General features: G+C 39.8%; 2 protein-coding genes across 2 annotated transcripts; both read left to right on the forward strand.

Moving 5' to 3' along the window:
* The first annotated feature begins 394 nt into the window (after positions 1-394).
* Positions 395-1327, forward strand: LOC113896317 (olfactory receptor 2M3-like). Its single transcript, XM_027548551.1, has one exon. It carries the CDS (start codon positions 395-397, stop codon positions 1325-1327), a length of 933 nt encoding a protein of 310 aa, XP_027404352.1.
* Positions 1328-16818: 15491 nt separating this feature from the next.
* LOC113895503 (olfactory receptor 2T33-like) lies at positions 16819-17694 on the forward strand. The gene has a single exon (XM_027546791.1). It carries the CDS (start codon positions 16819-16821, stop codon positions 17692-17694), a length of 876 nt encoding a protein of 291 aa, XP_027402592.1.
* Positions 17695-27807: the final 10113 nt, after the last annotated feature.

Here is a 27807-nt window from a genome sequence, read left to right on the forward strand (position 1 = left end):
ATTCTTACATCTGTTATACACTTTTCCTCCTCCTACTCTCTATTGAAAACTACAATGCTCTCATAGTCTTAAATCTGTATCCACTTTTCCTAAACCTATAGCTATTTATCGTAAAACCCCCTCTCTCTCTCCCTTTGCATTATTTAGGCCCCTTTCTCTGGGGGCATACTGACAGGTTTTCTAGACAAATAAGGATCAAATCTTGTTTGGTAACCATCGAGGACAAACGAGAGGAAAAGGATTTCATTGCAGAGGGAAAGGACAGGGATAAGACAGAGAGCTGGCTACTGTCCTCTAGAAGATACAGGAGACAGTATACGTATATGATGGAGATGCCAGGTAAGTTGTTTCGTTTTGATGTTTACTCATTTATTTTTCCCTCAGGGTCAAGGCCATGGACATCTGGAACCACACCTCGTTATCAGACTTTATCCTTTTGGGTCTGTTCAGCTATTCACCATATGACTTCTTCCTATTTTCCCTTGTCCTTCTGGCCTCTGCTACAGCCCTGGCTGGCAACATCCTCTTCCTCCTGCTCACCCAGGCTGACAGGCGCCTGCACACTCCCATGTACTTTTTTCTTAGTCAGGTTTCCATCATGGACCTGACCATAATGGGCGCAGTGGTGCCCAATATGGCAGCCAACTTCCTCTCGGGAAGTAAGATCATCTCTCGGGGTGGCTGTGCCACTCAGGTCTTCTTAGTGGTTACGGTAGTAAGTGCTGAGTGCTTCCTCCTGGCAGTCATGGCCTATGACAGGTATGTGGCCGTGTGTCACCCTCTGCGGTACCCTGTGCTCATGAACTGGAAGGCCTGCTGTCTGATGTCCTTGGCATCCTGGATGGGTGGAGTGGCTGACAGTGTGATTGATGTAGGGATGGTCTTCAGCTTCCCCTACTGTGGCTCTCTCCAGGTGGACCACTTCTTCTGTGAGGTCCCGGCCGTGCTGCATCTCTCTTGTGCAGACACATCCCTCTTTGAGGACCTCATCTATGCTTGTTGCGTGATCATGCTGCTGCTGCCCCTGGGAGTCGTTGTGGCTTCCTATGCCCGGATCCTCATGGCTGTTATTAGCATGACCTCCACTGAGGGGAAACAGAAGGCTCTGTCCACGTGCTCCTCCCACCTGGCTGTGGTGGGTCTTTACTATGGGGGAGCCATATTTAGCTACATGCAGAGAGCCTCCACTAGGACTCCAGTGGGGGACCGAGCCACCTCCATTTTCTATACCATCCTCACCCCAATGCTCAACCCACTCATTTACAGCCTGAGGAACAAGGAGGTAATGAGGGCCTTCAAGAAGATGTGGAAGATGCAGGGGAGATAGAGAGAGATAGAGATAGGGAATATAGACATGCCCACCCTTCTGGGGCTTCCTCTCTTGTTCTTCTCCTTCCTCTATAAGCTCAGATTCTTTTGTGGCTTGTTTTCCTCCTTTGAACAAATTGAACCCTCTGCCTTGCTAGGATGAAGCTATGAGTTGAGTAATCTGAAAGCATTGAATGGAAGATGTCAAGAAAACAGAGTAGTCATTAGTTTCACAATGAATCTTTCCTCCACGAGCACCTCTATTTTCATCTTATGAAGACCCATAGATATATATTACTTACCATTTCCCCAGAATTGCTAGGGACAGTCTTTCTTCTGAACTCATGTTAAAAGTGCAGAAGGAGAACCAATTCAGAAGTCATCGCTCACTGAAATGTGATGCAAAGGTCAGAGATGGAGTCTTACTTGTAGGAACTGTGTGACCTTGGACAAGGTTACTCCATTCTCTGGGCTTCACATTATCATCTGCACCAATAAAGTAAGTCTGACATGTTTCTTTTGTTATTAAACAATGGAAAGAGACTTGTGCCTTCTTGAAATTGCACATTATATACAAGAATTGGTATGTAAAGACTAGAACTTCTTCATAGTCTTCCTCTAAGAATAACACCATGAATGGTAAAGAGATTACAAGTGTGTCATTCCATTTGGGGAGGGGGAGCATGTTGATTATTTCTCATCAACACCAAGGTTCTGATCTCAGAGAGGTGGCAATTAGCAATTCTGAAGCAGGACCTTAGTTCCCTGCCCAGGAATTGAACCTAAGTAGTCTAGATGAAAACCAGAAATCCTAGATGCTAATCCACCGGGGTAAAGAGGCTAGAAGCAAAGTTGCTCTGGATCTTGCCCCATTTGAAAGCAAGAATATTTCACGGAGGTAAAAACTGTAAAAACAAGTACAAAGTGTAGTATTATTAGCACAACACAACATGTGGGAGAGCACAGAGAGAAGCAGTTTATTTATTTAAGACAGAGGCAAGGCAGAAATAGACACCTGGAGAGAAAGGGTAAGGGCATCTTCCTTAATGAGGAGGAGCACAGTAAAGAGGTGGCTAGTCATTTATCTAGGAACAGACCTTCTGGGTCTTTGTTCTCCTCTGGCCAAACATCTCACTTCTTTTTTCCACATCTGAACTTCCTTAGGACCCTCCCTGATATTCAGGTGCATCTTTTTGCTAAGCTGGATTTCTGTGCAAAGGCTAAAAGGAGTAGGACAACACATATTATGAGAAGATACCTCCCTCCTTGGGAGTCTTTTTGCACATGTGTAGCTGAGGAGACTTCCTTGACCTCAGGAATGAGAGATGTGGTCCTCTTATCTCTTTACTCCAGCACAGTTCAGATTCCGACATTAACGTTGTGCTTGGAGTGTCTAAGAAAAATAAAATTTCAGTTTGACAAACTCCCACAGCTCAACCCCTGGGCCCATCTATCTGCTAACTCAGTTGGGAGAGAAATGAAGTGTGAGGATAAAACCCTGGCAGAAACTTGTTTCTATCCGGTTTTTAGTTCAAGAGCTCTGGAGGGATTTGGGAAATAATCTCTTGAGTCATGTCTTCTACAAATAGCTCCCTGGACACACTGGACCAAAAATCTCTTTTCAATCATACTGCTTCCAAGAGACTTGCACTCATATCCTTAGAGTCTGTGGGGTTTTGGCAACCAAGTGGGTGGAATGCACACACAGTGGTGAAGGAAAGAGCATAGCCCGGCCCTGGGAGAGTTTAGGGTCTGGCTACTGATACAAAATGTTCTAGGCAGAAGGGATGACTGAGCAATGGCTGAGGACAGTGTTCTAGAGCAAAGCGAGCCAGGGATAGGCTGAGGGAGAGCTGGCTAGAAAACAGGGCCCACACCTCATAAGGTTTGATAGGCTATGTGAAGAGATAGGGTTTTGAGTAATGAGGAGTTATGATCTGTGCCCTCTGTTAGCAAAAAGAAAACCAACCTGGTTATTTGGGATCTTTTGTGATTCTTCACAAATTTTAAGATTGTTCTATTTCTGTGAAAATGCCATTGGAATTTTGATAGAGTTTTCATTGAATTTGAAGATTGCTTTTAACAGTATGGACATTTAAACAATTTTAATTTTACTCATTATGAGCAGGGAATATTTTTCCATTTATTTGTGCCTTGTTCAGTTTCTCTCATCAATGTCTTATACTCTTCATTGTATAGGTCTTTTATATATTTGATTAAATTTATTCCTAGACTATTTTTATTATTTTTGAGACATTTGTAAATGAAACAGTTTTCTTAATTTTTGATAGTTCATTACTTGTGCATGCAACAGATTTTCGTGTATGGATTTTGTATCCTGCAACTTTACTGAATTTGTTGGTTAGTTAATAGATATTTTTGGTGAAAAAAATCTGGAGTGTTTTTAATATAATATATGCTATCTGCAAATAGTGATCATTTTTCTTCTTTTCCGTTTGGATTACATTTATTTCTTTTTCTTGCCTAAGTGCTTTAGCTAGGATTTCCAATGCTATGTAGAATAAAAGTGGCAAGAGTGAGCATTCTTATCTTGTTCCTGATCTTAGAGGAAAAGCTCTTATTTTTTCACTGTTGAGTATGATATTCACTGTAAGCTTACTGTATACAGTCTCTATTGCATTGAGTTACATGACGTCTATACTCACTGTTGAAAGTTTTTTTTATCATAAATAGATGTTGAATTTTGTCAAATGCTCTTTCTGTGTCCACTGAGGTAACCATGTGATTTTTATGCTTAATTTTGTTAATGTGGTATATTGCCTCGATTTACTTCTGAATGTGGAGCCACCCTTGCATCCCTGGAATAAATCCCTATTGATCATGGTATATGATCCTTGTCATGTATTGTTAAATTCGGTTCACCAATATTTTGTTGAGAATTTTTACTTCTAAGTACACTGGTGGTACTGATGTTTCATTTTCTTTCCTTTCGCCATCTTTTTCTGGTTTTGTATCAAGGTAAGGCTGACCTTGTAAAATAAGTTGAAAGCATCCCCTTCTCTTCTGTTTTTTGAAAGAGTTTGAGAATTTTGATATTAATTCTTCCTTGAATTTCGGTTTGTTTTGTTTGCTCAGAGGTTTGTTTTTTTTTGTAACAAAGGCAAGATTTTATATTTAAAAAGGAAATGAAATTACAGATGCATGAAGAGCAAAAGTTTAAAATACCAACGACATTTTGTTTAGTGCACTTAGTATCAACATTTGGAGGGATTTCTAAGATTTAAAAATAAGGCATTAATAACAGCTCTGTACAATAATATTTAAAAGAAGAAGAAAATGAAAACATCTTTTTACCATATTTTCACAAACTTCTCTAAAGATAGAAAATTCATGCTCAGTTGTTTTTCCTTTGCTTTAAAATAAGTTATCAATAGTTCTAAACCAGTCTAAAATTTATTGTTCATGAATCAAATCTAAGCATTCATACTTGCAAAAATGTTTTGCAATGAGTCCTCGACCTACAGAGAGACTAAAGTTTACTTTCAAATAGTATGACTGGCTTCCAATAATCCCTTATCAGTAGACTTACAAGCAAAATACCAGATATTAAGGATCAGATTTAATTCTTTGGTATAAGCATGAAACGGTTATTGATAGCTTTCTGTGGCTAGCATAAACCAAGTAACTGAAGGACCATGAGAGACAACAATGAAGTCTAGTATACCCTGCAAAGCAGGCAGGAGCCATAACAATGTTTTGTGTTTTAACAGGGAAAATCAGCACAACACACTGCAGGAAAACGAACACCTACTTAGAGGTTTTAACATTACAGCATATCAAAAATTAAGCTTCAAAATGACCAAACGTGTACTTTTAGCACTAGCTTGGCACAAGTTAACTTCTAGCCCTCCAGAGTGTGAGGGTGGAAAACCCTTTTCTCACCATAAATGCCTGAACTTTACACAAGAAATCAGAAGCAAAGATACAGAACAACATTATAATAATGTTAACTATTATAATTTTGCACTTTTTACCTTGTGACTTATACATATTTTAGAGTTGTACACTGTTTAATTTAGTAAACTTAAAATTTAACTTTCAAATAAGAAGTCTAGGGCTTTATGGCTAATTTTCCCATCAAAACACCTAAGAGACTCAATCCATTTTAATTATAAATATTCTAAGTATCATCCGAAGAATTCTTTGGCCACACTAGACTCAAAACTACACTAAATTCAAACAATACACCTATGACCTAGGTGTTAAAATCTTCACCTCAGCTACCATCTTCCACCTGCTGTTTTCTCTCCACACAAATGCCCATTTTTATTCTGGACTTTCCTCCAATTAGGCTCTATCAGATAACTTTGTAACTCTCTTGCTTTTTCCATGATCCAGCAGATTTTGGCAATTTGGTCTCTGGTTCCTCTGCCTTTTATAAAACCAACTTGAACATCTGGGAGTTCACAGTTCACGTATTGCTGAAGCCTGGCTTGGAGAATTTTGAGCATTTCTTTACTATGCCAGCAAATTTGGAAAACTCAGCAGTGGCCACAGGACTGGAAAAGTCAGTTTTCATTCCAATCCCAAAGAAAGGCAATTCCAAAGAATGCTCAAACTACCGCACAATTGCACTCATCTCACACGCTAGGAAAGTAATGCTCAAAATTCTCCAAGCCAGGCTTCAGCAATATATGTAAATCAGAAAGGCAGAGGAACCAGAGATTAAATTGCCAACATCCGCTGGATGATGGAAAAAGCAAGAGAGTTCCATAAAAACATCTATTTCTGCTTTATTGACTATGCCAAAGCCTTTGACTGTGTGGATCACAATAAACTGTGGAAAATTCTGAAAGCAATGGGAATACCAGACCACCTGACCTGCCTCTTGAGAAACCTGTATGCAGGTCAGGAAGCAACAGTTAGAACTGGACATGGAACAACAGAGTGGTTCCAAATAGGAAAAGGACTACGTCAAGGCTGTATATTGTCACCCTGCTTATTTAACTTCTATGCAGAGTACATTATGAGAAACGCTGGACTGGAAGAAACACAAGCTGGAATCAAGATTGCCGGGAGAAATATCAATAACCTCAGATATGCATATGACACCACCCTTATGGCAGAAAGTGAAGAGGAACTAAAAAGCCTCTTGATGAAAGTGAAAGTGGAGAGTGAAACAGTTGGCTTAAAGCTCAACATTCAGAAAACGAAGATCATGGCATTCGGTCCCATCTCTTCATGCAAATAGATGGGGAACCAGTGGAAACAGTGTCAGACTTTATTTTTTTGGGCTCCAAAATCACTGCAGATGGTGACTGCAGCCATGAAATTAAAAGACGCTTACTCCTTAGAAGGAAAGTTATGACCAACCTAGATAGCATATTTAAAAGCAGAGACATTACTTTGCCAAAGAAGGTTCGTCTAGTCAAGGCTATGATTTTTCCTGTGGTCATGTATGGATGTGAGAGTTGGACTGTGAAGAAGGCTGAGCGTCGAAGAATTGATGCTTTTTGAACTGTGGTGTTGGAGAAGACTCTTGAGAGTCCCTTGGGCTGCAAGGAGATCCAACCAGTCCATTCTGAAGGAGATCAGCCCTGGATTTTCTTTGGAAGGAATGATGCTAAAGCTGAAACTCCAGTACTTTGGTCTCCTCATGTGAAGAGTTGACTCATTGGAAAGACTCTGATGCTGGGAGGGATTGGAGGCAGGAGGAGAAGGGGACGACAGAGGATGAGATGGCTGGATGGCATCACTGACTCGATGGACGTCAGTCTGAGTGAACTCTGGGACTTGGTGATGGACAGGGAGGCCTGGCGTGCTGCGATTCATGGGGTCACAAAGAGTCGGACACGACTGAGAGACTGAACTAAACTGACTGACTTACTAGCGTGTGAGATGAGTGCAATTGTGCAGTAGTTTGAGCATTCTTTGGCATTGCCTTTCTTTGGGATTGGAATGAAAACTGACCTTTTCCAGTCCTGTGGCCACTGCTGAGTTTTCCAAATTGGCTGGCATATTGAGTGCAGCACTTTCACAGCATCATCTCTCAGGATTTGAAATAGCTCCACTGGAATTCCATCACCTCCACTAGCTTTGTTCGTAATGATGCTTTCTAAGGCCCACTTGACTTCACATTCCAGGATATCTGGCTCTAGGTGAGTGATCACACCATTGTGATTTTCTGGTTCTTGAAGATCTTTTTTTACAGTTCTGTGTATTCTTGCCACCTCTTCTTAATATCTTCTGCTTCTGTTAGGTCCATCCCATTTCTGTCCTTTATCGAGCCCATCTTTGCATGAAATGTTCCCTTGGTATCTCTAATTTTCTTGAAGGGATCTCTAGTCTTTCCCATTCTGTTGTTTTCCTCTATTTCTTTGCATTGATTGCTGAGGAAGGCTTTCTTATCTCTTCTTGATGTTCTTTGGAACGCTGCCTTCAGATGCTTATATCTTTCCTTTTCTCCTTTGCTTTTCACTTCTCTTCTTTTCACAGCTATTTGTAAGGCCTCCCCAGACAGCCATTTTCTTTTTTGCATTTCTTTTCCTTGGGGATGGTCTTGATCCCTGTCTCCTGTACAATGTCAAGAATCTCAGTCCATAGTTCATCAGGTACTCTATCTATCAGATCCAGTCCCTTAAATCTATTTCTCACTTCCACTGTATAATCATAAGGGACTTGATTTAAGTCATATGTGAATGGTCTAGTGGTTTTCCCTACTTTCTTCAATTTTAGTCTGAATTTGGCAATAAGGAGTTCATGATCTGAGCAACAGTCGCTCCTGGTCTTGTTTTTGTTGACTGTATAGAGCTTCTCCATCTGTGGCTGCAAAGAATATAGTCAATCTGATTTCAGTGTTGACAATCTGCTGATGTCCATGTGTAGAGTCTTCTCTTGTGTTGTTGGAAGAGGGTGTTTGCTATGACCAGTGCATTTTCTGGGCAAAACTCTGTTAGTCTTTGCTCTGCTTCATTCCATATTCCACGGCCAAATTTGCCTGTTACTCCAGGTGTTTCTTGACTTCCTACTTTTGCATTCTAGTCCTTCGGTAACTTTATTCTTAAATGTTTAATTCTTTGCTACAATGGTGAATGAAATTGATTCCTTAATTTTTGTTTCTGATCTTTCATTGTTAGTGTATAGAAATGCAAGTGATTTCTGTGTCTTGATTTTGTATATTGAAACTGCTAAATTCACTGATTAGCTTTAGTGATGTTCTGATACAATCTTTAGGGTTTTCTTTGTACAGTATCACATCATCTGCAAACAGTGAGAGCTTTACTTCTTCTTTTCTGATCTGGATTCCTTTTATTTCTTCTTCTCTGATTGCTGTAGCGAGGACTTCCAGAACTATGTTTAATAATAGTGATGAAAGTGGACACCCTTGTCTTGTTCCTGATTTTAGGGGGATTGCTTTCAGTTTTTCACCAGTGAGAATGATGTTTGCTGTAGGCTCATCATATATGGCCTTTACTATGTTGAAGTCTTTTTCCTTCCTTTCGCTCTGTTGTGTCCAACTCTTTGCGACCCCATGGACAGTAGCCTACCAGGCTCCACCGTCCATGGGATTTTCCAGGCAAGAATACTGAAGTGGGCTGCCATTCTATGGCAATTTTTTGAAGAGTTTTAGTCATAAACGGGTACTGAATTTTGTCAAAGGCTTTTTCTGCATCTGTTGAGATTGTTAGGTAGGTAGAATAGGGAAAAGGAGTCCTAAATGGTGGTGGCTAAAAGACAAGGAAGGGGAAAGCCCACAAAAGTAGAACAAAGGAAGGTCAAAGGAAGGTCCACGGACCACAGTGAAGACTTCAGGTAGAACAAACAGCACTCCTGGCTAAGCCCAATTTGCATAGGGCAGGCCCAGGTGGAGGAAAAAACATATAAAAGGAGGAGCCAAAGTGCTCTTTCTCTCTCTCTCTCTCCCTCCCCCGCGTGCTCCTCCACTCTCTTCTCTTCAAGTCTTTGGGTTGGCATGCCCTCACACTTCGAGGATGGATTTCCTGCTATTTATAAATAAAATAGAGCTATAACACTGATTTGCCTAAGAGCTATAACACAGTTTGTCCAAGACCCGAGAGCTGTGACGCGCCAAGGGCTTAATGTCTGTCGCTTCAAATCTTTGTTGTGATGAGACAAAGAACCAAGGAACATACACTCGTGTGACAAGATGATCATATGGTTTTTATCTTTCAATTTGTTAATATGGTGTATCATATTGATTGATTTGCATATATTGATGAGTCCTTGAATTCCTAGAATAAACCCAACTTGATCATGCTGTTTGAGCTTTTTGATGTGTTGCTGGATTCTGTTTGCTAAAATTTTGTTGACGATTTTATGTTCATCAGTGATATTGGCCTGTAGTTTTCTTTTTTGTGTTATCTTTGTCTGGTTTTGCTTTCAGGATGATGGTGGCCTCGTAGAATGAATTTGGAAGTGATCCTTTCTCTACAATTATTTGAAAGAGCTTTAGAAGGACAGGCATTAGCTCTTCTCTAGATGTTTGATAGAATTCTCCTGTGAAGCCATGTGGTCCTAGGCTTTTGTTCGGGGGAGATTTTTTTTTTTTTTTTTAATCACAGCTTAAGTTTCAGTGCTTGTAATTGGGTTGTTCATAATTTCTATTTCTTCCTGGTTCAGTCTTGGAGGATTGAACTTTTCTAAGAATCTGTCCATTTCTTCCAGGTTATCTATTTTATTGCGATATTGTTTCCCTCGTTTAAAGATCTGTCTATTTAGGTGCTGATTTTGCATCAGATAAATTAGTCTATTTTCAGAGTTCTCTGTGATTAGAAACAGGATTGGGATCCACCTTTTAGATATTAGAATTAATATAATTAAGAAAGAAATCCCTGAGTCCCCAAGATGAGTTGACTTCCATCCCTCTGCTGTTGCCCTGATGACAACAAATACCAATAAGATTGTGAGTGTAATGAAGAAATCAACATAGAAACATAGTCCTGTGTTATTTTTTTTTAAATTATAAAAGCAATATAAAGAACTCTCCTTCCCCCACTCCTGAGTCCCACTTCCTCCCTACTCCCATGCACACATACATACTTTGTACACACAAGTCTGTCCACAACCCAAAGCCTGTGAAAGTTAAGAACTTTTCTGGACACTTCTGATACTCTCTTGCCATGATTGGAGGGAGTGGCTTCTAGAATGGAAAACAAAGAGGAAACAAAAGGGATGAGTTGAACACACCAAATTCTTACAGTTCCTCTGTCTAGATCATCAGACAGAGGGGACAGACATCAGACAAGGAATTTAGGGAGTTTGTCATGGTGCTGTTGCCTGGAAGCCACTACATTAATCTCCACCTGTGTGTGTGGGTCAGTGCTAAGTCGCTTCAGTCGTGTCTGACTCTGTGTGACCCTATGGACTGTAGCCGGCCAGGCTCTTCTGTCCATGGAATTTTCCAGGCAAGAATATTGGAGTGGGTTGCCCTGGCCTTCCCCAACCAGGGACCAAACCTGCCTCTCTGGTGTCTCCTGCATTGGCAGGTAGGTTCATTACCACTAGCACCACCTGGCAGATTCTTTACCATCTGAGCCACCAGGGAAGTCCAATCTCCACCTAATCTCTCATATATAAATACATAAACCTCTCAGTCTTTGGGATTATCACCCTTTAGTGAAGCTGCAGCCTCAGGATTAGCAACAGTTAGCAAAAGTCCAAGCCCCCAGACCTATATATGCTGTGTGGAGCTCTGACCCCAGCAGAACTACATCCCTGCCCTGGGTCCATGTTGACCATTTGGACTGAGCAAGAGGGTGCTTCTACTGGAGAAACAGGGACTCTCATACATTTTGGACAATGTAGCAATATCTCCCCAAATGTAAGATATATTCCTAGGCCCTGGAATTCCACTTCTGGAAATTTATTTTGTAGTTAGAGTCACCCTTGATGGTGACTGAGATGGGTGGGGCAGCCTAGGTGGGTGAGGAGAAGTGGGTAACTTCAAGAGTGCTTGGAATGTGAAAGAAATTCCCAAATAGGTTTCTTTCTTGAAAGACTCACAATTCAAATGGAATTCATTAAAAGTTAAATACAACAAAATTTGCTTTGTTTAATGTTATGAATGTTAATCTATTATTTATTTTCTTCTCTTTCACTTAAATGTTTATCAATGCTTGGTGAAAAATAAAGTGTTTCAACTCCACACAGCATATGTGGGTCTGGAGCCTAAAGTTTTTCTAAAAATAAGAGATAAGGGACATGGGGGACCTACCCTTGAGGAAGCCTTGTAGGTGAAACCTAGTGGGGCCCTCTGGGGCTCCCAAGCACAGAGGTCTTTCTGTCACCCATCTCTTGTCAGCAAGGCTCCAGTCATTATGACCTTCCCTGAGTTCCAAAGGGTGGATTCAAACGGTTGCTAATCAAGGGAGGAACAGCCAAGAAACCACCTGATACAAGATTAAACAGACCAGAGAAACTCATCAAGATTAGCAGACTGACCATCTGAGATGAGATTAAGGGAATCCAAGCCCTGTTCACACCCTAATCTTGTCAGAGACTCCACCTTTAACCTACTGTTATAAAACCCCTCATCAGGTTCTCTGGGATGGAGACACATAGTTTTTTGGGGCAGAAATCCAGTGTTTGGTAAAGCAATAAAGCTTTTTATTTATCCAAAACTCTGTCTCTGGGATTTGATTCAGCACTGGTGCAAAGATAGGCCAAGCTTTCAGTAACACTGGGTCCTTTTTGATTTCATGCTTATGAACAAATCCATCATTAACACTGTTTTATTCACTAGGCATTTTATGTCTCTATTTTACTTATGATTATTGTACCTTTTTATACATGTGTTTTTATAAATGATAATCATGAAGATTTGAAGTTCCCACTACTTGTGAATGTGACCTTATTGGGAAGTAAGGTCTTTTGTAGGTGACCAAGTGAAGATGAGGTCTTTAGAGTGGACTCAAATACAACATGAGTGATGTCCTTATCAAAAAGGGAAATGTGGACATAGAGACGGATGGGCATACACAGAAGATGATGTGAAGGGACACAAGGAGGATGCCATTATAAAGCCAAGGAATGCCTGATGCTAGCAGAAACAAGGAGAGAAGCACAGAACCAATTCTTCATGTCCTTCAGGCACCTTGATTTCAGATTTCTGGTTCCAGAAGTGAGATAATAAATGTTTGTCATTTAAGCCACCCAGTGTATGCTACTTTGTTCCAGCAGTCCCAGGAAATGAATACAAATGGTAAAAAGGACTTTGAATTTGTTAAGATGATGATTTTTAGATGGAGAGTTTGCCCTGAGTTTGTGGTTTAGTCGCTATTGCGTCCAATTCTTTGTGACCCCATGGACTATAGCCCACCAGACTCCTCTGTTCATCGGGTTTCCCAAGAAAGAATACTGGAGTGGGTTGCCGTTTCTTTCTCCAGTGGATCTTTCCGATGCACGGCTTGGACCTGCATCTCCTGCATTGGCAGGCAGTTTCTTTACCACTGAACCACCAAGGAGCCCCTGCCTTGGGTTATCTGGCCCTAAATTGAATCACAAAAGAGAGGGATATAAAGATTTGACTGTAAAAGGAAGAGATAAGACAATGGAAGCTATTTGAAGGATTTGAAGATGCTATGCTACTGACTTTGAAGACAGAGAAAAGGGTCAGAAATAAAAAAATACAGGAGGCCACTAGAATCTGAACAAAGTAAGAATTTTTCCTCAGAGACCTCAGAAGCAACCAGCTTTCTGACTTCAAACCAATGAAACTAATGCTATACTTCTGACTTCTAGACCTGTAAGAGAAAAGAAATTGTTTTAAGCCACCAAGTTTGTGGTCATTTATTACAGCAACAGAAAGAATCTGATACACCACTGAAGGCTACAGCCCATAGGACTGCAAAGAGTCAGACATGATTGAAGGAACTGAGCGAGCGAGCGATCACCTCACGTAGTTATAAAGTTTTTTCCTTGTGTTGAGAATTTTAAGATCTGCTCTCTTAACAACTTTAGAATATACACTACAGTACTGTTAGCTATAGTTACTATGCTGTACCTTACATCTCAAGAACTTATTTATCTTATAACGGGAAATTTGTGCCTTTTGACTTCCTTCACCCAATTCTCCCACCATGTCCCCTATCCACCACCTCCCAGCCTCTGGCAATCAGTAGAAACTGTTTCTATGAGGGGTTTTGTTTTTGTTTTTAGATTCTACATGTAAGTGAGATCATGGAGTATTTGTCTTTCTCTGTCTGATTTATTTCACTTAGCAGAATGCTTTCAAGATTAGTCTGTATTGTTGCACATGGCAGGATTTCCTTATTTTTTAATGGATGAACTGTAACCCATGGTATATACCCACACTTTTTCTTTTCTTTTCTTCCTTTTCTTTAAGTATTGTTAGAAAATTCTTTATGGTGAGTGTTCTTTTTTCTTCCCAGTTTGAGTGAGATATAACTGACATATAGCACTGTATAAGTTTCAAGTGTACAGCATAAGGATTTGATGTAAATATACTATGAGATTATCACAAAATTTAATTAACTTTAGTTATCATCTCATATAATTACAAAATTTTTTCATTGTGATGAAAACTCTTAGAACTCTCTCTTAGCAGTTTTCATATTACAATGCAGCAATGTGATATTCACATTTATAGCTGCCGAGAGATTGAATACACAGACAATGGACCATATATAAAAAAAGAACTCTGACCCACAAACTGCAAGAACTTGCCAAGGAAATCAACCCTCTTGTCAATCATAAACAGTCCAGCCACTAAGGCAGTCTTTTACAAGTCAGTCTTGTAGAAGATAGAGTGTTCACTTGGGTAACAATATAGGAAGCTTAACAATCACTTCTGTAACAACAGGCCCCAAATGTCAAAGGCTCGATTAATAACTGACAACTTCCCTAATTTTTTGCCCCACTTCCAAGTTAAGGCCAACCAAAAAAAGCCAAATATGTACCCTACCAATAATGGTGCTCTTGATGAGATGCCAACAGATTCACCGCAGCGATATTCTGCACTCAGGGCACATGTGGAGCTTCTCTTTTTCTAAAGCTTTCCCACTCCTCTGCCTGCCTTTGTGTCTCTGCCAAAATGCAAGTAACGGTGGCTGACCCTTTTGCTATCGAAAGCTCTGAAGAAAGACCCTTTGCTTCCCTCATGTGGCTGCTCTTTGTTTCATTGCATAGTGCACAAATATAGCTTCTTGAATGGAAACCAAAACCAACAATCAAGTCCATAAAGGTATAGGACATCACTTGAGTACAAGTTTCATAGGTTAACTGACCAGGGACCACTTCATCATCCATGACCAAACTTCTGGAATGCAGCTAGACATTCACTCTGATACTTAGTGGTGATCACATTCTCTCCTAGCTCCCATGGGTGAAGTGAGGGTTAAGAGTCCTGAGGAGAGTGTAGGTGGACGTGTCAAGGTATGGGTCCTTCCTTTGCTTAGAAGGGAGTCTGGGGTGCTTTTCAGAGCCAGGGCTATGGGGAATGAACTTTATCCTGAGGCCATGTCATTAATTTTGGCTTCTTCTTTGGGGTGGAGGCTCTATCTATTCCCTGGGGTCATTATGAGCTCAGTTGGGTCTCCCAGGATATCTGCTCTGCAACTAGAGATAGAAACCTGGGACATGAGCCATCAATTTTGTAAGCAGCAGAAGAACATCTTGAATGGTTAGTTCTACAAATTTTTATTTGGAGCCATAGAGTTGGAGGAGAGTCTGTGAGGGGATTTCTCAGGTCACCACTTGCTCATGCATTGCCCTGAGGACTAAATCTTTGCATATTGCTTGGGTTTAACCCGTTTCTGTTGAGATTCATAGTTCAAAGTGAAAGATGAACTCTTGGGAAGGGAATAGAGGTGGTAGGTTCTGAAGCAGGTGAGGGAAGACCTGACAGATAAGGGACTCAAAGTGACTGAGAAATGTGAAGTTAGTTTCACTTCAGGCTTCAGATTATAGTGTCAGGCTGGACATAGAGATACTTCCTTGCTGTCAAGTGACAAATGTTATCAGCATCGGAGACCAAAATATGATAATCCTAGTTTTCTAGAGGAAAAATTTTATCATTGATCATCTGTTCTCCAGCCTCTGAACTGAGACAAAGTGGGCAGACAGATCTGTTGTGCCTCTGCCACACATGTGTCTGCATCACCGCAGTGTTCCTGCCTGTGCTGATCAAGGAATCTACCTACCCGAGCTTACACTGGCTCCCTTGGCTGGCTGTGCTTAGTTGCACAGTCATCTCCCACTCTTTGTGACCCCATGGACTGCAGCCTGCCAGGCTTCTCTGTGCATAGGGATTCTCCAGGTAAGAATACTGGAGTGGGTTGTCAGGCACTCATCCAGGAGATCTTCCTGACCCAGGGTTCAAACCCAAGTCTCCTGCATTGCAGGCAAATTCTTTATCATGTGAGCCACCAGGGGCTGGCATGATTGTGCAATTCACTATGTCCTGGGATTTCTCTCCCACTGCCACAATTTTCTGACTCTAGAAATATAACAAAAACTAAATCTCCTTCCTACCCTGAAAACCTCTCCAAAAAGGTATAAGAGAAAGAAAACAGCTTTAGTTTTGAATAAACATTAAACCAGAATATGATGTGCATTATTGGTGATCTGCTAAGTGAATGCAAAGACAGAAGAATATCACTCTTTTCTACATCCAGGCAAGGATAATCCATTATATACATGCTCTCAGGATAAACAGTAACCAGTTCTCAAATAAGAGACTTGACAGCACCATTTGGCACACAGAGTTCATTCTAGATTCATCTGGTAATTGGAGTGACTGTGTTGGTTAAGTGGCTTTATTCAAAGGAAAACAAACTTCTCTCATTCTACGACAAGAGAGAATTCTGCCACTTGGAGCAAGGTGCCTGCTGAAGTTAGGGTCCTACCCTCCTACAGAGCTGGGGGAGTAGGGGCTCTATCTTCCTAGATGATTGCAATGAAAAGATATGGATCTCAATTTTTTTTAATTAATTATTTTAATTGGAGGCTCAAGTTTTTGAGAAAGACACTACTGGGTCTGAAAGCTGGCTAGAAGGTTATTTCACTTTTAAACTGTGTACATTTCAGAGTCAAATAACTTACACATTTCTCTAAAGTAAATGCTTTAAGAAAATGGGGGAAGGGAAAATTAAAGGCTTATATTTTTAATAGCATTTATTCTTACATCTGTTATACACTTTTCCTCCTCCTACTCTTTATTGAAAACTCCAATACTCTCATTGTCTTAAATCTGTACCCACTTTTCCTAAACCTATAGCTATTTATCCTAAAACCCCTTCTCTCTCTCCCTTTGCATTATTTAGGCCCCTTTCTCTGGGGGCGTACTGACTACTTTTCTAGACAAATAAGGATCAAATCTTGTTTGGTAACCATCGAGGACAAACGAGAGGAAAAGGATTTCATTGCAAAGGGAAAGGACAGGGATAAGACCGAGAGCTGGCTACTGTCCTCTAGAAGATACAGGAGACAGTACACGTATATGATGGAGATGCCAGGTAAGTTGTTTCGTTTTGATGTTTACTCATTTATTTTTCCCTCAGGGTCAAGGCCATGGACATCTGGAACCACACCTCGCTATCAGACTTCATCCTTTTGGGTCTGTTCAGCTATTCACCATATGACTTCTTCCTATTTTCCCTTGTCCTTCTGGCCTCTGCTACAGCCCTGGCCGGCAACATCCTCTTCCTCCTGCTCACCCAGGCTGACAGGCGCCTGCACACGCCCATGTACTTTTTTCTCAGCCAGCTCTCCATCATGGACCTGACCATAATGGGTGCAGTCGTGCCCAAGATGGCAGTGAACTTCCTCTCGGGAAGTAAGTTCATCTCTCGGGGTGGCTGTGCCACTCAGGTCTTCTTAGTGGTCATGGTAGGAAGTGCTGAGTGCTTCCTCCTGGCAGTCATGGCCTATGACAGGTATGTGGCCGTGTGTCACCCTCTGCGGTACCCTGTGCTCATGAACTGGAAGGCCTGCTGTCTGATGTCCTTGGCATCCTGGATGGGTGGAGTGGCTGACAGTGTGATTGATGTAGGGATGGTCTTCAGCTTCCCCTACTGTGGCTCTCTCCAGGTGGACCAGTTCTTCTGTGAGGTCCCCGTTCTGCTGCGTCTCTCTTGTGCAGACACATCCCTCTTTGAGGACCTCATCTATGCTTGCTGCGTGATCATGCTGCTGCTGCCCCTGGGGGCCATTGTGGCTTCCTATGCCCGGATCCTCATGGCTGTAATTAGCATGACCTCCACTGAGGGGAAACAGAAGGCTCTGTCCACGTGCTCCTCCCACCTGGCTGTGGTGGGTCTTTACTATGGGGGAGCCATATTTAGCTACATGCAGAGAGCCTCTGCTAGGACACTAGCGGGAGACCGAGCCATCTCCATCTCCTTACCATCCTCACCCCCATGCTCAACCCACTCATTTACAGCCTGAGGAACAAGGAGATAATGAGGGCCTTGAAGAAGATGTGGAAGATGCAGGGGAGATAGAGAGTGTAGACATGCCCACCCTTCTGGGGATTCCTCTCTTGTTCTTCTCCTTCCTCTATAAGCTCAGATTCTTTTGTGGCTCTGAACAAATTGAACCCTCTGCCTGGCTGGGATGAAGCTATGATCTGAGCAATCTGAAAGCATTGAATGGAAGATGTCAAGGAAACAGACAGTAGCAATTAATTTCACACTGAATCATGTTTCTTTTGTTATTAAACAATGGAAAGAGACTTGTGCCTTCTTGAAATTGTACATTAAATACAAGAATCCGTGTGTAAAGACTAGAACTTCTTTGTAGTCTTCCTCTAAGAATAACACCATGAAAGGTAAAGTCATTTCTTTTGGGGAGGAGAGGGTCAGGTTGATTCTTTCTCATCAACACCAAGGTTATGATCTCAGAGAGATGGCAATTAGCAATTCTGAAGCAGGACCTTAGTTCCCTGCCCAGGAATTGAACCTAAGTAGTCTAGATGAAAACCAGAAATCCTAGATGCTAATCCACCGGGGTAAAGAGGCTAGAAGCAAAGGTGCTCTGGATCTTGCCCCATTTGAAAGCAAGAATATTTCACGGAGGTAAAAACTGTAAAAACAAGTACAAAGTGTAGTATTATTAGCACAACACAACAGGTGGGAGAGCACAGAGAGAAGCAGTTTATTTATTTACGACAGAGGCAAGGCAGAAATAGACACCTGGAGAGAAAGGGTAAGGGCATCTTCCTTAATGAGGAGGAGCACAGTAAAGAGGTGGCTAGTCATTTATCTAGGAACAGACCTTCTGGGTCTTTGTTCTCCTCTGGCCAAACATCTCACTTCTTTTTTCCACATCTGAACTTCCTTAGGACCCTCCCTGATATTCAGGTGCATCTTTTTGCTAAGCTGGATTCCAGTGCAAAGGTAAAAAGAGTATGACAACACATATTATGGGATGATGCCTCCCTCCTTGGGAGTCTTTTTGCACATGTGTAGCTGAGGAGACTTCCTTGACCTCAGGAATGAGAGATGTGGTCCTCTTATCTCTTTACTCCAGCACAGTTCAGATCCCGACATTAACGTTGTGCTTGGAGTGTCTAAGAAAAATAAAATTTCAGTTTGACAAACTCCCACAGCTCAACCCCTGGGCCCATCTATCTGCTAACTCAGTTGGGAGAGAAATGAGGTGTGAGGATAAAACCCTGGCAGAAACTGGCTTCTATCCGGTTTTTAGTTCAAGAGCTCTGGAGGGATTTGGGAAATAATCTCTTGAGTCATGTCTTCTACAAATATCTCCCTGAACACACTGGACCAAATATCTCTTTTCAAACACACTGCTTCCAAGAGACTTGCACTCACATCCTTAGAGTCTGTGGGGTTTTGGCAACCTATGGGGGTGGGTGGAGTGCACACACAGTGGTGAAAGAAAGAGCATAGCCCGGCCCTGGGAGAGTTTAGGGTCTGGCTACTGATGCAAAATGTTCTAGGCAGAAGGGATGACTGAGCAATGGCTGAGGCCAGTGTTCTAGAGCAAAGCGAGCCAGGGATAGGCTGAGGGAGAGCTGGCTAGAAAACAGGGCCCACATCTCATAAGGTTTGGTAGGCTATGTGAAGAAATAGGGTTTTGAGTAACGAGGAGTTATGATCTGCACCCTCTGTTAGAAAAAAGAAAACCAACCTCGCTCTCTGTGTGATCCACCCAAAAATCCTATAGTAATTCAAGTGAGAAATGATGACACTTGGATCACGATGGAAAAAAATGCAGACTGTAGCGGAAGTGAGCAGGTTCTGGTAATTTTTTTTCATCTTTTAAAAAAAATTGAAGTATAGTTAATTTACAATGTTGTGTTAGTTTCATGTATACAGCAACGTGACCCAGAAAAGTATCTCTCTCTCTCTCTGTCTCTCTCTCTCTCTATATATATATATATATACATTCTTTTTCAGACACTTTTCCATTATAGGTTATTACAGCATATTGAGTATGGTTAGTCTGGGTACATTTTGAAGGTCAAGCCAAGAGAACTTTCTAGCTTACAGTAGAACCATAAGAATGGTCTGATGTGATTTCTGTCTTTGTGGAAGAGAACTAATGATCAGAACAATAAGAGTGGTATGAATTTTGGTGCTTTCCTTTCCCCATTTTATTTCCTTTATCTTTTTCAAGTAGAAGTCAGAACCCCATTATCTCTTTATCTTTGATTGTTTGCAATTCGAATATGATATACTTAAAATTTAGAGGTTTTTTTTGTTTTGGAAAGTGTTTTTCATATTTCATTTTTTAGAGATATAAATGTCATTAGCACAGTACATTATTTTCAGGTGTACAACATAGTGATCTGATATTTGTGTTTATTGCAAAATAATCACCACAATAATCATAGCTAACATAGGACACCATGTAATCACAAAAATTTTTCCCCCTGATAAGAACTTTAAGATATACTTTCTTAACAACTTTCAAATATGCAATATGGTATAATATAATTAACTATAGTCAATGTTAACCATGCTGTACCTTACATCCCAAGACATATTTATTGTATAGTTGAAAGACTACGTTTTGACCCTCTTCATCCATTTTTCCAGCCCTTCAACTTTCACCTCTGACAACCACCAATCTATACACTGTATCTATGAATTTGATTTTGCTCTTTTTTAGATTCCACATATAAATGAGATAATAAAGTATTTGTCATTCACTGTCTGACTCATTTCATTTATCATAATGTCCTCAAGGTCCATCCATGTTCTCATACATGACAAGATTTTCTCTTTTTTATAGCAGAATAACATTCAATTGTGTGTGTGCGTGTGTGTGTGTGTGTGTGTGTGTGTGTGTGTGTGTGTGTACACATTTCACATTTTCTTTATCCATTTATCCAATAATGAGCTATTAGGTTGTTTTCACATCTTGGCTGTTACAAGTAATGTTGCAATGAGCAGGGGGTTTAGATATCTTTTTGAGTTAGTGTTTTCATTTTCTTTGGATAAATACCTAAACATAGAGTTGCTGGATCATAAAGCACCTCTACTTTAAATTTTTTGAGGAATCTCCATACTGTTTTTCATAGTGGCTACATCAATTTACATTTCCACTAACAGTGCACAAGTGTTTCCTTTTCTCTACATCCTTGCCAACACTTCTTTTTCCTTTTTTAACAGCCATATCGACAGGTGTGGGTTGATTTTGATTTGCATTTCCCTGATGATTAGTTATATTAAGAATCTTTTCATGTGCTGGTTGCCATCTGTGTATCTTCTTTGGAATAATATCTCTTCATATCTTTTTGCCTATATTTTAATTGGTCTATTTGGGTGTTATTACTATTGAGTTGTGTGAATTCTTTATATAATTTGGATATTAATCCCTTATCCAGTACGCGATTTTCAGATATTCTTCCCTTTCAGTAGGTTGTCCTTTCATTTTGTTGATACTGTCTTTTATTGTGCAAGAGCTTTTTAGTTTGTGGAGTCCCACTTGTTTATTTTTGCTATTGTTGCCTTTGTTTTTAGTGACAGATGCAAAAAAAAAAAAAGATTGCTAAGACAATTTCAAGGAGCTTCTAAATGCTTTATTCTAGGAGTTTTAGTATATCAGGTCTCACATTCAACTCTTTAATTCATTTTGAGGTAATTTTTGTGTATGGTCTATGATAATGTCTCAGTTTCATTATATTGCAGGTGATTGTTGAATTTTTCCAACAGCCTATACTGAGGAACTTTTTCCCCTTTGTGTTTTTTTGCTCAAAATATTATTCAGTAAATATTTGGTTTGACGTTTAATTGGATCAAAACTTAACTGACCATGTATTCATGGATTTATTTCTGGTCAGTTTTATTCCCTTTTATCATGTGTCTGTTTTTATGCCAGTACCATAGTGTTTTGGTTATTTTATATCTTGCTAATATAGTGTGAAATAAGGGAGTGTGATGTCTCCAGGTTTGCTCTTTCTTCTCAAGATTGCTTTGGTTACTTGGGATCTTTTGTGATTCTTCACAAATTTTAAGATTGTTCTATTTCTGTGATAATGCCATTGGAAATTTGATAGAGTTTTCACTGAATTTGAAGATTGCTTTTAGCAGTATGGACATTTAAACAATTTTAATTTTACTCATCTATGAGCAGGAAATATTTTTCTATTTATTTGTGTCTTGTTCAACTTCTCTCATCAACGTCTTATACTCTTCATTGTATAGGTCTTTTATATATTTGATTAAATTTATTCCTAGACTATTTTTATTATTTTTGAGGCATTTGTAAATGAAAAAAATTTTTTAATTTTTGATAGTTCATTACTTGTGTATGCAACAGATTTTCATATATGGATTTGTATCCTGAAACTTTACTGAATTTGTTTGTTAGTTAATAGATATTTTTGGTTTAAAAAATCTGGAGGTTTTTTTAATGTAATATATGTTATCTGCAAATAGTGATCATTTTTCTTCTTTTCTGTTTGGATTACATTTATTTCTTTTTCTTGAGTAAGTGCTGTAGCTAGGATTTCCAATTCTATGTAGAATAAAAGTGGCAAGAGTGGGCATTCTTGTCTTGTTCCTGATCTTAGAGGAAAAGCTCTTAGTTTTTCACTGTTGAGTATGATATTCACTGTAAGCTTGCTGTATATGGTCTCTATTACATTGAGTTACATGACGTCTATACTCACTGTTGAAAGTTTTTTTTTTTTTTATCATAAATAGATGTTGAATTTTGTCAAATGCTCTTTCTGTGTCCACTGAGGTAACCATGTGATTTTTATGCTTAATTTGGTTAATGTGGTTGGTATATTGCCTCGATTTACTTCTGAATGTGGAGCCACCCTTGCATCCCTGGAATAAATCCCAGTTCATCATGGTGTATGATCCTTGTCATGTATTGTTAAATTCGGTTCACCAATATTTTGTTGAGAATTTCTACATCTAAGTGCACTGGTGGTATTGATGTGTCATTTTCTTTCCTTTCGCCATCTTTGTCTGGTTTTGTATCAAGGCTGACTTTGTAAAATAAGTTGAAAGCATCCCCTTCTTTTCTGTTGTTTGGAAGAGTTTGAGAATTTTGATATTAATTCTTCTTTGAAATTTGGTTTTGGACTTTCGTTTGCTCAGAGGTTTTTTTTTTTTTTTTTTTGTAACAAAGGCAATATTTTATATTTAAAAAGGAAATGAAATTACAGATGCATGAAGAGCAAAAGTTTAAAATACCAACGACATTTTGTTTGGTGCACTTAATATCAATATTTGGAGGGATTTTAAGATTTAAAAATAAGGCATTAATAATAGCTCTGTACAATAATATTTATAAGAACAAGAAAATGAAAACATCTTTTTACCATATTTTCACAAACTGCTCTAAAGATAGAAAACTCGTGCTCAGTTGTTTTTCCTTTGCTTTAAAATAAGTTACCAATAATTCTAAACCAGTCTAAAATGTATTGTTCATGAATCAAATCTAAGCATTCATACTTGCAAAAATGTTTTGCAGTGAGTCCTCGACCTACAGAGAGACTAGAGTTTACTTTCAAATTGCATGACAGGCTTCCAATAATCCCTTATCAGTAGACTTACAAGCAAAATACCAGATATTAAGGATCAGATTTAATTCTTTGGTATAAGCATGAAACGGTTATTGATAGCTTTCCGTGGCTAGCATACCAAGTAACTGAAGGACCATGAGAGACAACAATGAAGTCTAGTATATCCTGCAATGCAGGCGGGAGCCATAACAATGTTTTGTGTTTTAACAGGGAAAATCAACACAACACACTGCAGGAAAACGAACACCTACTTACAGGTTTTAACATTACAGCATATCAAAAACTAAGCTTCAAAATGACCAAACTTGTAAAATGTAGTTTGAATATTTTGCTGAATTTTGTTGCATTTTGCTGCATTTATACCATAACTTAAAATTTACAACCATCTGAGGACTTTTAGCACTAGCTTGGCACAACAAATTAACTCCTCCTAGCCCTCCAGAGTGTGAGGGAGGAAAACCCTTTTCTCACCATAAATGCCTGAACTTTACACAAGAAATCAGAAGCAAAGGTACAGAACAAGGTTATAATAATGTTAACTATTATCATTTTGCACTTTTTACCTTGTGACTTATACATATTTTAGTGTTGTATACTGTTTAATTTAGTAAACTTAAAATTTAACTTTTTCAAATAAGAAGTCTAGGACTTTATGGCTAATTTTCCCATCAAAACACCTAAGGGACTCAATCCATTTTAATTATAATTATTCTAAATATCATCTGAAGAATTCTTTGGCCACACTAGAATCAAAACTACACTAAATTCAAACAGTACACCTATGACCTAGGTGTTAAAGTCTTCACCTCAGCTACCATCTTCCACCTGCTATTTTCTCTCCACACAAATGACCAGATTTTTACTCTGGACTTTCCTCCAATTAGGCTCTATCAGATAACTTTGTAAACACCCATGTATAGCCTTCAAACACCACGTTTTATTTTATTTTTAATTTATTTATTTTAATTGGAGGCTAAATTACTTTACAATATTGTAGTGGGTTGTGGCATACGTTGACATGAATCTGCCACAGGTGTACATGTGTTCCCCATCCTGAACCCCCCCTTCCACCTTCCTTCTCATCATATCCTTCAGGGTCATCCCAGTGCACCAGCCCTGAGGACCTTGTCTCATGCATCGAACCTGGACTGGCAATCTGTTTCACATATGATAATATACATGTTTCAATGCTAGTCTCTCAAATCATCCCACCCTCGCCTTGTCCCACAGAGTGCAAAAGACTGTTCTATACATCTGTATTTCTTTTGCTGTCTTGCATATAAGGTCATCGTTACCATCTTTCTAAATTCAATATATATGCATTACTATACTGTATTGGTATTTTTGGTTCTGACTTACTTCACTCTGTATAATAGGCTTCAGTTTCATGCACCTCATTAGAACTGATTCAAATGGGTTCTTTTTAATGGCTGAGTAATATTCCATTGTGTATATGTACCACAGCTCTCTTATCCATTCGTCTGTCGATGGACATCTAGGTTGCTTCCATGACCTGGCTATTATAAAATCCATCTCTTTGAAATGTAATCATCAAGAAAGATAGAATCCTTACTTCCTGAGTTGGACACAACTGAAGCAGCTGAGTGAGCGAGTGATCACCTCACATAGTTACAAAGTCTTTTCCTTGTGTTGATAATTTTAAGATCTACTCTCTTAACAACTTTCAAATGTACACTACAGTACTGTTAGCTGTAGTTACTATGCTGTACCTTACATCTCAAGAACTTATTTATCTTATAACGGGAAATTTGTGCCTTTTGACTTCCTTCACCCAATTCTCCCACCATGTCCCCTACCCACCACCTCCCAGCCTCTGGCAATCAGTAGAAACTGTTTCTATGAGGGGTTTTGTTTTTGTTTTTAGATTCTACATATAAGTGAGATCATGGAGTATTTGTCTTTCTCTGTCTGATTTATTTCACTTAGCAGAATGCTTTCAAGTTTCATCTGTATTGTTGCACATGGCAGGATGTCCATATTTTTTAATGGATGAATTGTAACCCATTGTATATACCCACACTTTTTCTTTTCTTTTCTCCCTTTTCTTTAAGCATTGTTAGAAACTTCTTTATGGTGAGTGTTCTTTTTTCCTCCCAGTTTTAGTGAGATATAACTGACATATAGCACTGTATAAGTTTCAAGTGTACAGCATAAGGATTTGATGTAAATATACTATGAGATTATCACAAAATTTAATTAACTTTAGTTATCATCTCATATAATTACAATTTTTTTTTCCTTCTGATGAGAACTCTTAGAACTCTCTCTTAGCAGTTTTCATATTAAAATGCAGCAATGTGATATTCACATTTAGAGCTGCTGAGAGATTGAATATACAGACAATGGACCATATTTAAAAAAAGAATTCTGAACCACAAACTGCAAGAACTTGCCAAGGAACTCAACCCTCTTGTCAATCATAAACAGTCCAGCCAGAAAGGCAGTCTTTTACAAGTCACTCTTGTAGAAGATAGAGTGTTCACTTGGGTAACAATATAGGAAGCTTAACAATTGCTTCTGTAACAATAGGCCCCAAATGTCTAAGGCTCGATTAATAACTGACAACTTCCCTAATTTTTTGCCCCACTTCCAAGTTAAGGCCAACCAAAAAAAGCCAAATATGTACCCTACCAATAATGGTGCTCTTGATGAGATGCCAACAGATTCACCGCAGCGATATTCTCCAATCAGGGCACATGTGGAGCTTCTCTTTTTCTAAAGCTTTCCCACTCCTCTGCCTGCCTTTGTGTCTCTGCCAAAATGCAAGTAACAGTGGCTGACCCTTTTGCTATCGAAAGCTCTGAAGAAAGACCCTTTGCTTCCCTCATGGGCTGCTCTTTGTTTCATTGCATAGTGCACAAATATAGCTTCTTGAATGGAAACCAAAAACCAACATTCAAGTCCATAAAGGTATAGGACATCACTTGAGTACAAGTTTCATAGGTTAACTGACCAGGGACCACTTCATCATCCATGACCAAACTTCCGGAATGCAGCTAGACATTCACTCTGATACTTAGTGGTGATCACATTCTCTCCTAGCTCCCATGGGTGAAGTGAGGGTTAATGGTCCTGAGGGAAGTGTAGGTGGACGTGTCAAGGGATGGGTCCTTCCTTTGCTTAGAAGGGAGTCTGGGGTGCTTTTCAGAGCCAGGGCTATGGGGAATGAACTTTATCCTGAGGCCATGTCATTAATTTTGGCTTCTTCTTTGGGGTGGAGGTTCTATCTATTCCCTGGGGTCATTATGAGCTCAGTTGGGTCTCCCAGGATATCTGCTCTGCAACTAGAGATAGAAACCTGGGACATGAGCTTATCGATTTTGTAAGAAGCAGAAGAACATCTTGGATGGTTAGTTCTACAAATTTTTATTTGGAGCCATAGAGTTGAAGGAGAGTCTGTGAGGGGATTTCTCAGGTCATCACTAGCTCATGCATTGCCCTGAGGACTAAATCTTTGCATATTGCTTGGGTTTAACCTGTTTCTGTTGAGATTTATAGGTAGAGTAAAAGATGAACTGTGGGGAAAGGAATGGGGGTAGTAGGTGCTGAAGCAGGTGAGGGAAAACCTGACAGATAAGGGACAGAAAGTGACTGAGAAATGTGAAGTTAGTTTCACTTCAGGCTTCAGATTATAGTGTCAGGCTGGACACACAGATACTTCCTTGCTGTCAAGTGACAAATGTTATCAGCATCAGAGACCAAAATATGATAATCTTAGTTTTCTTGGGGAAATTTTTATCATTGATCATCTGTTCTCCAGCCTCTGAACTAAGACAAAGTGGGCAGACAGATCTGTTGTGCCTCTGCCACACATGTGTCTGCGTCACTGCAGTGTTCCTGCCTGTGCTGATCATGGAATCTACCTACCCGAGCTTACACTGGCTCCCTTGGCTGGCTGTGCTTAGTTGCACAGTCATCTCCCACTCTTTGTGACCCCATGGACTGTAGCCTGCCAGGCTTCTCTGTCCATAGGGATTCTCCAGGCAGAATACTGGAGTGGGTTGTCAGGCACTCATCCAGGAGATCTTCCTGACCCAGGGTTCAAACCCAAGTCTCCTGCATTGCAGGCAAATTCTTTACCATGTGAGCCACCAGGGGCTGGCAAGTTTGTGTAATTTACTATGTCCTGGGATTTCTCTCCCACTGCCACAATTTTCTGACTCTAGAAATATAACAAAAACTAAATCTCCTTCCTACCCTGAAAACCTCTCCAAAAAGGTATAAGAGAAAGAAAGAAAAGAGCTTTATTTTTGAATTAACATTAAATCAGGATGTGATGTGCATTATTGGTGATCTGCTAAGTGAATGCAAAGACAGAAGAATATCACTCTTTTCTACATCCAGGCAAGGATAATCCATTATATACATGCTCTCAGGATAAACAGTAACCAGTTCTCAAATAAGAGACTTGACAGCACCATTTGGCACACAGAGTTCATTCTAGATTCACCTGGTAATTGGAGTGACTGTGTTGGTTAAGTGGCTTTATTCAAAGGAAAACAAACTTCTCTCATTCTATGACAAGAGAGAAT

The sequence above is a fragment of the Bos indicus x Bos taurus genome, chromosome 7 (genome assembly GCF_003369695.1).
Source record: "Bos indicus x Bos taurus breed Angus x Brahman F1 hybrid chromosome 7, Bos_hybrid_MaternalHap_v2.0, whole genome shotgun sequence".
NCBI lineage: Eukaryota > Metazoa > Chordata > Mammalia > Artiodactyla > Bovidae > Bos > Bos indicus x Bos taurus.